This window comes from Labeo rohita, chromosome 11 (assembly GCF_022985175.1).
Source record: "Labeo rohita strain BAU-BD-2019 chromosome 11, IGBB_LRoh.1.0, whole genome shotgun sequence".
Classification (NCBI taxonomy): Eukaryota; Metazoa; Chordata; class Actinopteri; order Cypriniformes; family Cyprinidae; genus Labeo; species Labeo rohita.
In genome coordinates, this window is record NC_066879.1 from 23,477,735 (window position 1) to 23,491,776 (window position 14,042).

Below are 14,042 nucleotides of genomic sequence, written 5' to 3' on the forward strand. Positions count from 1 at the left end.
TTCTTCATTTTTAAGGCCCTATATGATTCCGTTCCAAATATATCGCAATCTCAATATGGCTCCATGAGTACATCGATAAACTGTACACATTTTCAGTGGTCAAAAACCAAATATGGGTCTCTTTGCATTCATAATGTTGAAACTAGAAATGTATCCCTCTATCAAAGCAATTGCATTGATCTGCCATAAATATTCTTTTTTCAAGGTTTGTATGCGTGCAATATCTCAGTATTATTTTAAATTCTGGTTCCTAATAAACTTTTCTTTTTTAATCTTTATTTTGAAGGCCCTATGTGGTTCAATCCCATAGAAATAGGAAGCCCAATGTGATTCAGTGTCAAATTTGTTGAATTTGACTAATTTTCAGTGTTTGAAAACTAAATGTTGGTCACTTTGTATACAGCTGATATTTATTACATTTAAAAGGGCAATGTCTGAAGGATAAATCTGACCGTGGACCACAAAACCAGTCATAAGGGTCCATTTTTCGAAATTGAGCTTTATACATCATCTGAAAGCTGAATAAGTAAGGTTTCCATTGATGTATGATTTGTTAGGATAGAACAATATTTGGTCGAGATACAACTATTTGAAAACCTGAAATCTGAGGGTGCAAAAATCAAAATATTGAGAAAATCTCCTTTAAAGTTGTCCAAATGAAGCTCTTTCTAATGCATATTACTAGGTTTTCATATATTTGCAGTAGGAATTTTAAAAAAATATCTTCATAGAACATGATCTTTACATAATTTCCTAATGATTTTTGGCATAAAATTAAAATCAATAATTTTGACCCATACAATGTATTTATGGCTATTGCTACAAATATACCCCAGCGACTTAAGACTGGTTTTGTGGTCCAAAAGGTAGAACTGTATAACAGTTGCATGAACACAAATGTCTGAGTGCTAAAAATGCATTGAAATTGTCAAGTTGAGGCACATTACCTTGCTCTCAGTGGTCTATTCATAAGATTCTATATTTGAATCCGTTTCAGGGATATTTGAAAGAAGGGATTTTGTTCAATTTAACAATTTCTGAAGCTATAGAGAGTTTAGACAGCAGCACTTTATCTATGTTTGAAACAAATTTCTTGCCTCAGGGAAGTGTGGTTGTTTTCCCCACACAGTGTACTTACATCAATAAACCAAGATATGCTTCACCTGAATAAGTACTATACTTTATTTTCTTTTTTATTGTTATAACATGTAAAGCATAGTTTTAGATCAAGTAGTATCAAATGCTAAGGGGTCATATTTGGAGGAATCACTGATAGTGAATCAAACTGTGAAACATTTCAAATCACATTTGAAATAATTAACACCGAAACCTGGGCAAATGGGATCATGGGTGATCTTATTTTAGTTAACAATTAATCCTGGTTATTCATAATCTGCCATGTCCCACTATATATTCCTAAAACTTGGGTTACTGTTATTATTTGCATACTAGCAGTCGAAATTCAAGATTAGGCAAACATAAATTCACATTTGGTTTTCATCCACTGAAAATGAGTAGGATTCAACCATTTGGAAAGTGAGGCGTATTGGGCTCCTCATATCTCTAGCACTGAACCATACAGGGCTTTAAAAAACGATTTCAAAATAAAAGTTTATTAAGAACCAGAATTTGGAAAAAAGGACATTTTTGGCACTAAGACAAGTGTGTTCTATGCAACTGTCTTGATAGAGAAAACCAAGGTGCATTTCTACTTTCAATATTATTTGTTCTTCAGACATTGTTTTTTTACATACAAAAAGGATCAGCTGAATGCAAAGTGACTACATTTGGTTTTCAACCATTGAAAATGGGTAAAATTCAACATATTAGACATTGAGTCACATAGGGCTCCCCACATCTCAAGGATTGAACAATACAGGGCCTTAAAAATGAAGATTACAAATGAAACGTTTCTTAAAGGGGTCATCGGATGCCCATTTTCCACAAGTTGATATGATTCTTTAGGGTCCTAATGAAAAGTCTCTAATATACTTTGATTAAAAATTCTCAATGGTTTTGCAAAACAACACCCTTTTTACCTTGCCAAAATCAGCTCTGCAAAAATCATCCTGTTCTAGTCGAGGTTGCTTTAAATGTTAATGAGCTCTGCTCGCCCTGCCCCTCTCTTCTCTCTGTGGAATGACGAGCTTGTTTACTTTAGCTGCATTTAGCCGCTAAACTTCCTAACTACCACGCTATAAGGAAAGGCGATCGCAAAGATTCATAAAAAAACACTTATACACTCTTCAGCTGCAAGTGAAGTTGAATCACAAATGATTTGCGCGAACATAGATGATATATGTAGATCGGGAGGCGCATTCCGTTCACAAACAAATGTAATCCACTGCATCTTCAGCGGCTCAGATGTCGGGAGTAAATGACGACCACTATGTTCATTATTACATCCAGCAACACAACACCTCAATCGCTCAATCGGAGATATTCTTGTCTAACTTGCATCCCTGCTTCGGCATCGAAACAAGGAAAGTTACTGGACTGTGACAGCTGGTCTGAGGTAAGACGCTCATGTCAATCAACTATTGTGGGAGCAGCCTCTGTTGGTGTGATGGCACACTGACAGGCATCTGAGAACGGCTCGATTTGAAAAAGGGGATATTATTTTTACAGATTAATTAAAAACCACTGCATGGATTTTTATCATTATAGGGTAGATTTGTACATACACATGGAAAAAGTGAAGTTTGCATCCAATGACCCCTTTAAGAACCAGAATTTTAAATCATATTAAAATATCTTTAATACTTCTTGAGTTACAAGCATGCAAACTTTGGAAAACTAATATGTATGACATGTATGTTTTATGTTTTATGTAATTGTTTGGCTAGAAGTTCTAGTTTTAACATTATTTGTTCATCAGACCTTCCTTATTAAAAGGAAAAAAGTATCAGCTAAATACAAAGTAACTCACAGTTGGTTTTTGGCCACTGGTAATGTGTACAATTTACTCCTGGAGCCATATTTAGATCCCAATATCTCCGGAACCAAACCATATAAGGCCTTAAAAATAAAGATGCCAAAAGGCAAGTTTGTGAAGGCCCAAAATCTATAAGAGTATTAAGATATCTTTAATACTTTTTGAGATACAAACATGCCAACTTTGAAAAAAAAAACTTGAAAAGTGCTTTTTCCCATTTTTCAGTGGTCACCATTGGCTTATACTGCAACAAAGATTGCTGAAGTCAACAGATTTTACTAATAGACATACCAATTTCTTTGTAAAAATGACCTAATGCTGTTGCAATGTTTTTTAGAGTCATTTTTACGCCCCTGTAATTTGGCTCTGAATCTGACGACCCACTACAAAAATAGTGGATTACTCAGTAAATATACATTCATGACATTTAACATTTTGGCTTTCGTCAACATACATGTTTATCTCTCTCTTCAGAAAAAATATTGACAAAAATCAAAAACTTGCACCAGGGACCTCTGAGTTAATATGGAATGATCCACTAACATATTCTTACATTAAAAATACTTTGGGTCTATGAGAGTTTGGTATGTTTTTTTTTTTACTTAGACTACACTTTAAAAAACAATTTGTTGAGTCAACTTAAAATAATTTGTAACCTGGCTGCCTTAAAATTTTAAGTTCAGTCAACTCCAAAAAAAGTTTATTCAACTTGAAATAACAACTTAGATATTTGAATTGAATCAACTTAAAATTTTAAGGCAGCTGGGTTACTTACCCATCTGTTGTTTAACAAACCAAGTTGTTACTTAGTACAACTTAACATTTCAAGTTGAATAAACTTTTTTTAGTTGACTGAACTTAAAATTTTATAGCAGCAGGGTAACAAATTATTTTAAGCTGACTCAACAAATTGTGGTTTTTATTTTTTACAGTGATGAATCCCAGTGCAATTACTACATAACAAATCGAAAGCTAAAGTGAAATGTAAATATAAAACTGTACACATCTTCCTTCATTTCCTTACACGTTCCACTTCGTTTTCCAGGCAGCATTGACTTCCTTATCAATCAGGCTTATGCATTAATTGAAGTTCCGTGTTTCCTTTTCAGGTGCAAAGATCAAGAAGACAAGAGCTCAATTAATGGATCACGATGTGAGTCACCATCCTGTGCATGTTGTCACAGCTCCGTGTCACTGATACCGTAGGTGAAAGATTTCACAACCTCTGTGACTGTGTTGATCTGATTATCAGTCAGTAGAAAAAAAGAACCTTTTGAGAAAAAGGCAACATGATACATTTTTGAGTTCTCTCAACAAATATCAAAAATCAATATCAAAACCAATTTTTGTCAGAACAGCTAAAGATTTTTTCAGGTGATGGTCAACAAACATGTACTCCTAACATTAGTACAAAGCAACAACAAGTAAAATGTACTCCTAACATTAGTACACAGCAAGTAGTTAGGTGGTAAATAGCATAAAGGCAGAAAAAAATGAAATAAAACTGACTACAAAATACATTCATGCTGAAAGCTCAAAAACAACAACAATTTCTACTATGAAATTGCTTATGCAGATAAATAGGCTAGTTGGGACAATATTTTTTGGTCTGATATGGATTTTTATGTAGATTCCAAACAATGTACATTTATATCTGTGACTCAAAAGTAATTTCTTTCTTTTTTTATTTTGATGTTTGTGTTTTCCTTCTTTTACAAGCTCAATTATAGCGTCCCATTATCTACTGGACCCCTTAGTTATTGTGACAAAAATCAGGGGTAATGTTCTTGGTTAACTCTTCTTCTTTAAAATGCTTAACCCTTTAACTGCCACCGTCCCCTCTGTGGGACGCCTACATTTAATTCACCATATTACAAATAAATCCTAATCTAATCATGACATTCTATATATTGTTGGGAAGATCTAAGACTCCTAAATAGATATTTCACCACTCTTTTGTGTTACAAATTATGTAGGAAAAGTAATAGATTAATTTATGACAAGAGTGCTTAAAAATCTACACAATAACAGGAGTTCTGACCTTTGTCACAAAAATATTTTCTTTGTTTCCTTTTTCTTAAGAAATGATATGTCAACTGAAAACTTAAAATCTGAAAATTCATCCTTTGAAAACCATTTTAAAATCAGACAATTATAAAAATGTAACTTTGGATGCATTTTCATATTTATGTTCAAGATAGGGGGTGACAGTTAAAGGGTTCATTTATACTTAATACATAATTGCACTGGGGAATTTAAAACATACTATTAATACTTAATACATAATACTTTAAATATACTATTGAAATGTTTTGGCTATACATTTACGTATATTATATTATGCTATATATACCTTAAGATAAATGTTTGTATTTTTTGTACAACCCTGATAAAGATATTCCATCCTGTTCTTTGTTTGTGTTGTTTTAAGGGGTGGAATTTGTTCCCAGGCTGTTGATTTACCTGATGTTCATGTGAGCGGTCATTCACATCTCCCAAACAAAGGTCTTTTGGCACATTTGGCACAATATCTGCATGATATGATTGGCTTCAAGTCCTGTCATCATGACAACAGACAGGTTTAGCTATATATATTTATAGGGACAGGTCCTTATTTAGACTTCTGTTCCTTGAGAGGCATTGTATTTGTTTGACAAAATAAGATCAAAAATGAACTTCACTGAAAAATCATTGTAAAAATCCTCTCTTCTGACATGCTCTTTTCTTTTCATGCGTCATCTCATATAAATACAGACCATCTGCAGCTTGTTTAACATTAGTCTGCGTCAAAACGTTCAGTATTGCAATAACCGACCCTTGTAAATCCAGAAATACGTAATATGCTGGAGCACGAGTACATGGAAATAAGAAAATGAAAGATGTGCTCTTCCTAAGTGGTGCTTTATAAATTATTATATTTGATTTAGGTACAAATTATGTGGTGCACTGAAAGCAGGCTTTCACTGACCAATGATTCAAGTTCAGATCTGGCTTGTCATTTCTCAAACCCATTTACTTCCCTCCTTTCTGTTGATCAAATGGATAAAAAGAAAAATGCTCAATGAATTAAGAACATTTATAATACGTTTATTTTATCATTTGCAATCATTTTATATTGAACATCTAAACCATTTTTTATTGGTCTGTAATTTTCTGTCTACTTTTTTTTATATTTATGCAAAGGGACTTCAATGTATTTTGGGCATTACATTTTCCACTGTCCTGATTTCTTTCTCACAGCTCTCGAAGCATCTGATGCAAAGGTCAAAGCAGTTACAGTGTAATTAGGGCCATTAAATCATAAAGCGCCTTTAAAACAGAACGCGCCTTCACAGGGAGGAGAATATTGACAATATTAAGTAAACACAATACATAATGATCATTGTCTTTGAGCGCTGATAAGCAAATTGAAGCATGGGAAGCCTCCTATGTACAAACACAAGCACTGGGTTCTGCTTCTTCATGCCTGACGTCCATAAGTGTCTGATAAGGATGAAATACGTTTGTTGGGTTAGAAGCTTAACACACGTGTATATGAGAGTCTGCGGTGCAAAGAATCACGTATATTGACAAAGGAAGGAAGAGGCTTGGTCGATAAACAGGGGCCATGTTGAAATTAAATTACATCATCTGGGGTGGGTGCCAGCAGTCTCAAACTAATAAGAACTTTTCTATGAACCTGGTGATTTTTATAATCATACACCTATTGTATAAAACTGATTTTGCAGGTATTGATAGTTTAAAGGTCTGTCTGAACATTTCATGTAATTGGACTGAAGGTTGTTGTTCATAAATTATTTGAGAGGATTAAACAGATAATACTGTGATAATGGAAACTTTAATGGAAAAAAACTTTCTGATTAATGATTAATGGGTTTATCAGGACCAGACATGTTCATTTTGTTGGCACAGTTAGCTGAACAAAGTATCTTTATACCTGTACATATCTAAACAAAACAAGTATGTTAATTATGATATTTTTTAATAATGGTCTAAACTGCTCTTTTGGTCTTTCCTTATATTGATTTTGATTACGTAATAGTTGTTTGTGATAACGGAGCAATGAAGTTATCTTTTTTTAGTTTTCATTGTAGTTATCACTATCCAGGGGACATGAGACATGAATATGCTACCGTAGTAATGTTCGACAACCAGATCCACTTTTTTGTACAATATCGGTGGTTCTCAGCTGGATTTGCGGCAAGGCTCAAACCTGATATTGAACATGTGGTGGCCCAAAGCAGCACAAATTACGCTAGCATGAGACTACAGTTTAGAGTCAGTAAGATTTTTTGGTAACACTTTACAATAAGGTTCATTAGTTAACTGCATTATTTAACATCAAGTAAGAATGAACAATACTTCTACAGCATTTATTAATCTTAGTTAATGTTCATTTCAACATTTTTAGTAATGCATTATTAAACTCACAAGTTGTGTTTGTTAACATTAGTTAATGCTCTGAGCTAATATGAACGAACATTGAATGGCTGTATTTTTATTAACTAGCATTAACAAAGATTAATAAATAGTGTAATAAATGTATTGTTCATTTGTTTTTTCATGTTAGTCACATAAATATTGTAAAGTGTTACAGATTTTTAAAATGCTTTTGAAAGAAGTCTCTTATGCTCACCAGAGCTGCATTTATTTGATCAAAATACAGTAAAACATCAGTAAAATATTGCGTATCAGAGTGTCACATGATCCTTTAGAAATCATTCTAATATGCTCACTTTCTAAATACTAATTTAAAACACAGTTGATAATTTTGTGCAAATTGATACATTCTTTGATTTCAAAAGAACAGGATTTATTTCAAATTAGGGATGTACCGATACCACTTTTTCCAGAATGAGTCTGATACCGATACTTTTATTTTTGGTACTTCAAAAGTTTACATCCCCTTGATTTTTAATACTGTGTTGTTATCTGAATCATTCACAGCTCTGTTTTTTTCTTTAGTAATAGTTCATGAGTGCCTTGTTTGTCCTGAACAGTTCTCTGCTGTTCTTCAGAAAAATCCTTCAGGTCCCACAAATCCTTGGGTTTTCCAGCATTTTTGTGTATTTGAACTCTTTCCAACAATGACTGTATGATTTTGAGATCTATCTTTTCACATTGATGACAACTGAGGGACTCATATGCAACTATTACAGAAGGTTCAAACGCTCACTGATGCTCCAGAACAAAAAAACAATGCATTAAGAGCTGGGTGGTGAAAACTTTTGAACAGAATGGAGATGTGTACATTTTTCTTATTTTGCATAAATATCATATTTTTCCATTTAGTACTGCCCTTCAGAAGCTACAGAAGATAGTTACATGTTTAAATTGAACCCGATCTTCAAATTCAAAAAGTTTTCAAAATGTGCGCACTTGCTCTCTCTCTTCTTACCGCCAAGTAACTGTAATAACGTGCCCGCTGTTTTACTTGCTTTTGGCACATCTGACCAAACTACAAACTTTCCAGTGATGTCTGTGAGAAAGAGATATTCACTCGAAAAGCTTGCGCACATGTGCCGCCTTATCAGCGCGTGTACATCAGGTGTGAATACTGAATGTTTAAAGGGGTCATCGGATGCCCATTTTCCACAAGTTGATATGATTCTTTAGGGTCTTAATGAAAAGTCTATAATATACTTTGGTTAAAAATTCTCAATGGTTGTGTAAAACAACACCCTTTTTACCTTGCCAAAATCAGCTCTGCAAAAATCATCCTGTTCTGGTTGAGTTTGCTTTAAATGTTAATGAGCTTGCCCCGCCCCTCTCTTCTCTCTGTGGAGAGACGAGCCTATTTACTTTAGCTGCATTTAGCCAGATTAGCTCAGATGTCTGGAGCATAGACTGTAAAGAATATGGACGTAGTGTCCCTGACGTCATCCGTAGGTTTCTGAAAAGCATTTTTGAAGCTCTTAGTGGGCGGGAGTCAGCTGTCACCATCATGGAAACGCGTCACTGCACGTCACTCCCAGATAATCGAAAAATAGGTGGGACGTGGGTGGAGCTGGTTGCTGAAACCACGCCCGCTTAGCGCGACAGTGGTGACAGCAGCGGCAATTAACCTGTCACTCAAGTGGCTACGCCCTAAATTATGCAGAACTTTAAGGCTTAATATAAATTAAACAGATGAGTTATAAAAAAAATTCACCCCCCTCACAGTTGACATGAAGGGCACAATTAGCTATATAGACCAAAACCGCTTTTTGAATCAGGCTGTAAACATTTTTTTCTGCTGTTAAGTTGGGCATTTTAACATGGGGAGTCTATGGGATCCTTTTTGCAGCCAGTCTCTAGCGGCCAGTCGATGAATTGCAGTTTTAGTCAGTTCCGTGTTGGCTTCTACAGGGAAACTGGGAGGTTGCCACTTCGTCTGGAGTAAATGATGACCACTATGTTCATTATTACATCCAGCAACACAACACCTCAATCGCTTAATCTGAGATATTCTTGTCTAATTTACATCCCTGCTCCAACATCGAAACAAAGAGGGCGGACTGTCACAGCTGATCTGAGGTAAAACGCTCATGTCAGTCAACTATTGTGGGAGCAGCCTCTGTGGGTGTGACACCATAACAACAGGCATCTGAGAATGGCTTGATTTGAAAAAGGCAATATTACTTTTAAAAATTATTTAAAAACTCATGCATGGATTTTTATCATTATAGGGTAGATTTGTACATACATTTACAACATTCAAACAACACGTAAAAGTGAACTTAGCATCCGATGACCCCTTTAACATTATATTAAATACATTCAAGTACTTAGTGGACATGTACTTATTCTCTAATAACTCCATTCTGCTCTCTGTTGTTTGTGTTTCTTTATCTGGACACAGGTCTGTTTATTAGACACAGCCCACTTTATCTGGACACAGCCCAGTGGTATCGACTTTTGGTATCAGAGCATTTTAATGAGTAGGAGTGTGAGTACACAAGTGCAGTTTCGGACCTGGTATCAGTATCGGTATCGGGGCACCCCTTCTTTAAATAGACATGTTTTGTAACAACGTTTTAACATCTTAATTGTTGCTTATGACTAAATCAGTTTAATCAATCTTTGCTGAATAAAAGTATTAATTTCTTAATATTTAAGTATTTTTCAAAAATGTAGAAAATGTTTTTAAAAGCAAACATTGTCATTTTGACCCTGGACCACAAAACCAGTCATGAGGGTCAATTTTTTGAAATTGAGAATTATACATCATGAATAAATAAGCTTTCCATTGATGTATGGTTTGTTAGGATAGGACAATATTTGGCAGAGATACAACTATTTGAAAATATGGAATCTGACGGTGCAAAAAACGAAATATTGAGAAAATCGCCTTTAAAGTTGTCCAAATGACGTTCTTAGCAATGCATATTACTAGTTTTGATATATTTATTGTAGGAAAATGACAAAATATCTTCATGGAACATGATCTTTACTTAATATCGTAATGATTTTCTGGCGTAAAAGAAAAATCGATCATTTTGACCCAGATAATGTATTGTTGGCTATTGCTACAAATATACCCATGTGACTTATGACTGGTTTTGTGGATCAGGGTCATATTTATCATACAAGCTCAATGGAAAAATGTGACAATTTTAAATGCAAACAAAAAGATAATTGTCATTTATTTACCTAACACATAGAACAAATACTGAGCTAAATACTGTATTTCTTTGAGCATTAAGTCCTAACCATGTTGACAATTATCACATTTGCCCCAAAAATACAGCAGCTTAAGATGGATGTACTTTTATTTTTTACTTGCTGTCCAACATTTTCCGCAATATTTTTGGGTCATGATCCACTAGAACTAATGCCCTAGACTAAATGTCTGATATATATATATATATATATATGTATATAATCACTCACTTAGGGCCCAGAGAAAGTCTGTTTTCATATTTGAAACATCCACAGAGGAATACAAGAAACTTACAACATGATATATTAGATCATTAGTACAATATTTGCAAAAAGTGCAGTACAGACAGTGACTAAACATTTAGTCACAGTGTGTGACGGGGGAAAAATTACCTAGTAACTAAAAGTAAGGTGAAGCTTTGTTTTGATATTTGCTTGCATTGGTATTCTCATTAGTTTTAACCTGCTCCCAACACAAAGGCACTATTGTGTGCTCATTGTGTGGTTATTAATTAACCCTAACTAGAGAATGGAGAACAGGCCACTAGGCAAACCTAACTAAAAGATCCATAAAAGTGCATGTCACAACTTACAGATGAGGTCACGTTGGATTTATGAATTCTGTTTTACGACATCGTAAAATTTATCCTCTTTATTCATTAACAGCAAAGAAACAATGACAGGTTCTGATAGGTTGCTGGACCAAGGACCAGTTCTTATATAAGAGGAGACAAAACGAGAACTAAGGCAGAGATTGTTGTGACAACAACTGAAAAACAAACTACAACTACACGGTTCTTGAGAAGAATCAGCAAGCATGAAGACTGTTTTGTCTGTCGCTTTCCTCGTTGTGGCTCTTTGCTTGGTCTGTGAGGCTGTGCAAGTCCAGGTAAGCCAAAGGTTTTATTGCTAACATTACAGCTTCTCTGTAATTAAAAACTTCTTAGTAGTTTAAATTAACTTAACATAAAACGTGCCAAATTGCCTGAGAGAGAGAGAGTTTAAATGAACCTAACACTCAATGATTTATGGATGTAATCTTCTCAGAATTGCATCAATCTGACCTCATTCTGAAATGTGCATATTGTTGGCTCAAAGGTGTGTTCAATAAAGGCAAGAGTAGTTTGAGCTATTTATAAAGGATCATTCATACACGTGTTATCAAATTTAACTCTGGTGGTCAGAGCTGACGCATTGTTTGGTCATGGCATTGAGAATTGAACTCATCCGTTTATTTTCTGCAGGAAGGCAATTTTTCCTTTTCACTGGACTCGGTGAAAGTTCTCCAGCAATTAATCGACAAACCACAAACACAAAACCTTCGGCTGGCCAAGACGAGCTACTTCTCTGTATGTTCCAATCCAACCCTGCCACAGGAGTTTGTGCCTCTGTGCATGCAGAGAGGAGCAACAATGTCCTTCGCTAGACTAGGTAATAGTCATGGTTTACTTATAAATTCACATGCAATAATTGTACACAATGTGCTGTCAATAAATGACATTTTATTGCTTGATAAATTCTAATCTAACCTGATAACGTTTTGTCTGTTTCAGCATCCGTGCCTGTCGACGTCTGTGAAATATGTGCTTTTGCGGCCTGTACCGGCTGCTAATTCCTCCCATCATTCCTTCGCTTGATCATTCTCACCTCGAATTAATAATAAAATCTGCATATTTCCATTTACTGCCATAAGTTCTCACAATTAACCATATGAACTTTGTTGCCTGAATGGCAAAACTCCAAATGGCAGCACTGTTAATGAACTGTTACTTCCTTCCCCTCTTTCCTTTCCCATATTTTGTTTTGTTACAGCACATATTTCATTTATTTAAGAAAGAAGTGTCTTTTGTTATTTTTCTATTTCTCAGTTTTGCTGGGTTTTATACTCCTTTGTGTGTGGTAATGCCTCAGTGTTCAATAAAATGCATTGAAAATCGAATCTGTTCTCTGTGCATGTATTGTTTTTATTGTAGAAAAACTGTTAAGACTGACGTTATTCGATTTTCCAGCTAAAACTAGGCAATTAGTTGATTTTTGATGTAAGAAGAGCTCAGTGTGAGTGTAAACCATTTGATGCCATACCTTTTGACTGATAGGAAAAGAGGATCAATCAATTTGGACGCAAGATACGCCACGAGTTTTTGATAAGGTTTGGTGAGCTCTTGCTCATAAAAGATTTATTGAATGTTGAGTGACAGGAACATTAAGTGTGAAGACTGTTTACGGATATATGTCTTCAGGAAACTACTTCACTGCTCATTTAAATATTCCATTTTTCATTACCTTCTTGACGTGAAATCTTTCAGGTGTGAATGTGTGTTTTTGTGTGAGTTCTGCTGATTGCACGTAGGCGGCACGTCAGCATAATACATTCCTAATCATCTGTAGTCCAGATGAAAATCCAAACCTTTGGAACACAACATTTGTACATAAAACAGCCACCTTGATTTGCTGCTCTGCGCTCTGAGTAAAAACTGATTAGGTACAATGTTCTTTTTGAGTACTGTTCTGTGTTCGCACGTAAGCTCTAGAAAAAAAAAGCAGGCTGCTGATGGAACTATAATTTACCTGTTTTGAAAGCTTCAGTGAAATGGTGAACAGCAGAATGGGGAGTACGCCATTTCTTTCGCTTTGAAGGTTTTGGCCATTAGGCAAGACTTTTCTCCAAGACCAGCCAGCCCTAAATAAATAGTTATTTTTGGGTGACGGTATTGAAATCTTCAAAAGAAGAAAACATATGACTGCTCTCTGAAGCATCATGCAGTTATCTTGTAAGGAGCCACCAGTGGTATTGACTGTTTTTGGTGCCTATTTAGGAGAGATATAATATATAATTTACTATTTGAGCCCTGATTTAATACATTTGAGGTTGGAAGGATTTTTAAAAGTTTTTTAAAAATTTCTTATGCTCTGCAAGCCTGCATTTATTTTATCAAAACTACAGTAAAAACTCTGAAGTACTACAATATTACAAATAGCTATTTTTAACAGTTTTAAATATATTTTAAAATTCATTTATTCCTGAATTTTCAGCAGCTATTACACATTCTAAAAAACGCTAGGTTATTTTTTTTTATCCCAATTGATGGGTTATGCCCATCGGGTTATTTTTCCAGTGTTGGGTATTTTTTTGTGTAACCCAGCTGTTGGGTTAGTGGCTGGGTCAATCTCACTGACCGCTGAAAATATACACCCCTCCGCCTCCCTCTGACAAAATAACCCAGCGCGGGCACTTTAACCCAGCTGTTGGGTTACAGTCGGAGCGCGGGCTTTTCATTCTCCTCAGGAGAGAGCAAGTCCTCAGCGCTGCCGATTTAGTGGACTTCTTTGGTGAAATTAAGGTTTGTATACGTTTTATTCCATCTATAAAGTCTTTATTGTGCTGTAAATGATTTTACTTTACAGACAAGATGTCAGTCAGCTAAATGCGACAGCAACAGTCGTTTCGCATGATGGAAATGCCTTG

The 14,042-nt window shown here is 35.1% G+C and overlaps 1 protein-coding gene across 1 annotated transcript; it reads left to right on the plus strand.

Annotated features, from left to right (window-relative positions):
* Nucleotides 1-11,303: 11,303 nt before the first annotated feature.
* On the plus strand, nucleotides 11,304-12,515 carry si:ch211-220m17.5 (guanylin family protein). Its single transcript, XM_051122279.1, has 3 exons — nucleotides 11,304-11,465; nucleotides 11,821-12,007; nucleotides 12,130-12,515. The coding sequence occupies exons 1-3, from the start codon at nucleotides 11,394-11,396 to the stop codon at nucleotides 12,186-12,188; spliced, it is 318 nt and encodes a 105-aa protein (XP_050978236.1). The 5' UTR covers nucleotides 11,304-11,393; the 3' UTR covers nucleotides 12,189-12,515.
* The last annotated feature ends 1,527 nt before the right edge of the window (nucleotides 12,516-14,042 follow it).

Excerpts from the sequence above, each read along its gene's own strand:
- si:ch211-220m17.5 (XM_051122279.1), top strand. The coding sequence starts at position 11,394 with ATGAAGACTGTTTTGTCTGTCGCTTTCCTCGTTGTGGCTCTTTGCTTG. Across the intron at positions 11,466-11,820 it reads GTGAGGCTGTGCAAGTCCAG|GAAGGCAATTTTTCCTTTTC; the intron begins GTAAGCCAAAGG and ends TATTTTCTGCAG. Across the intron at positions 12,008-12,129 it reads AATGTCCTTCGCTAGACTAG|CATCCGTGCCTGTCGACGTC; the intron begins GTAATAGTCATG and ends TGTCTGTTTCAG.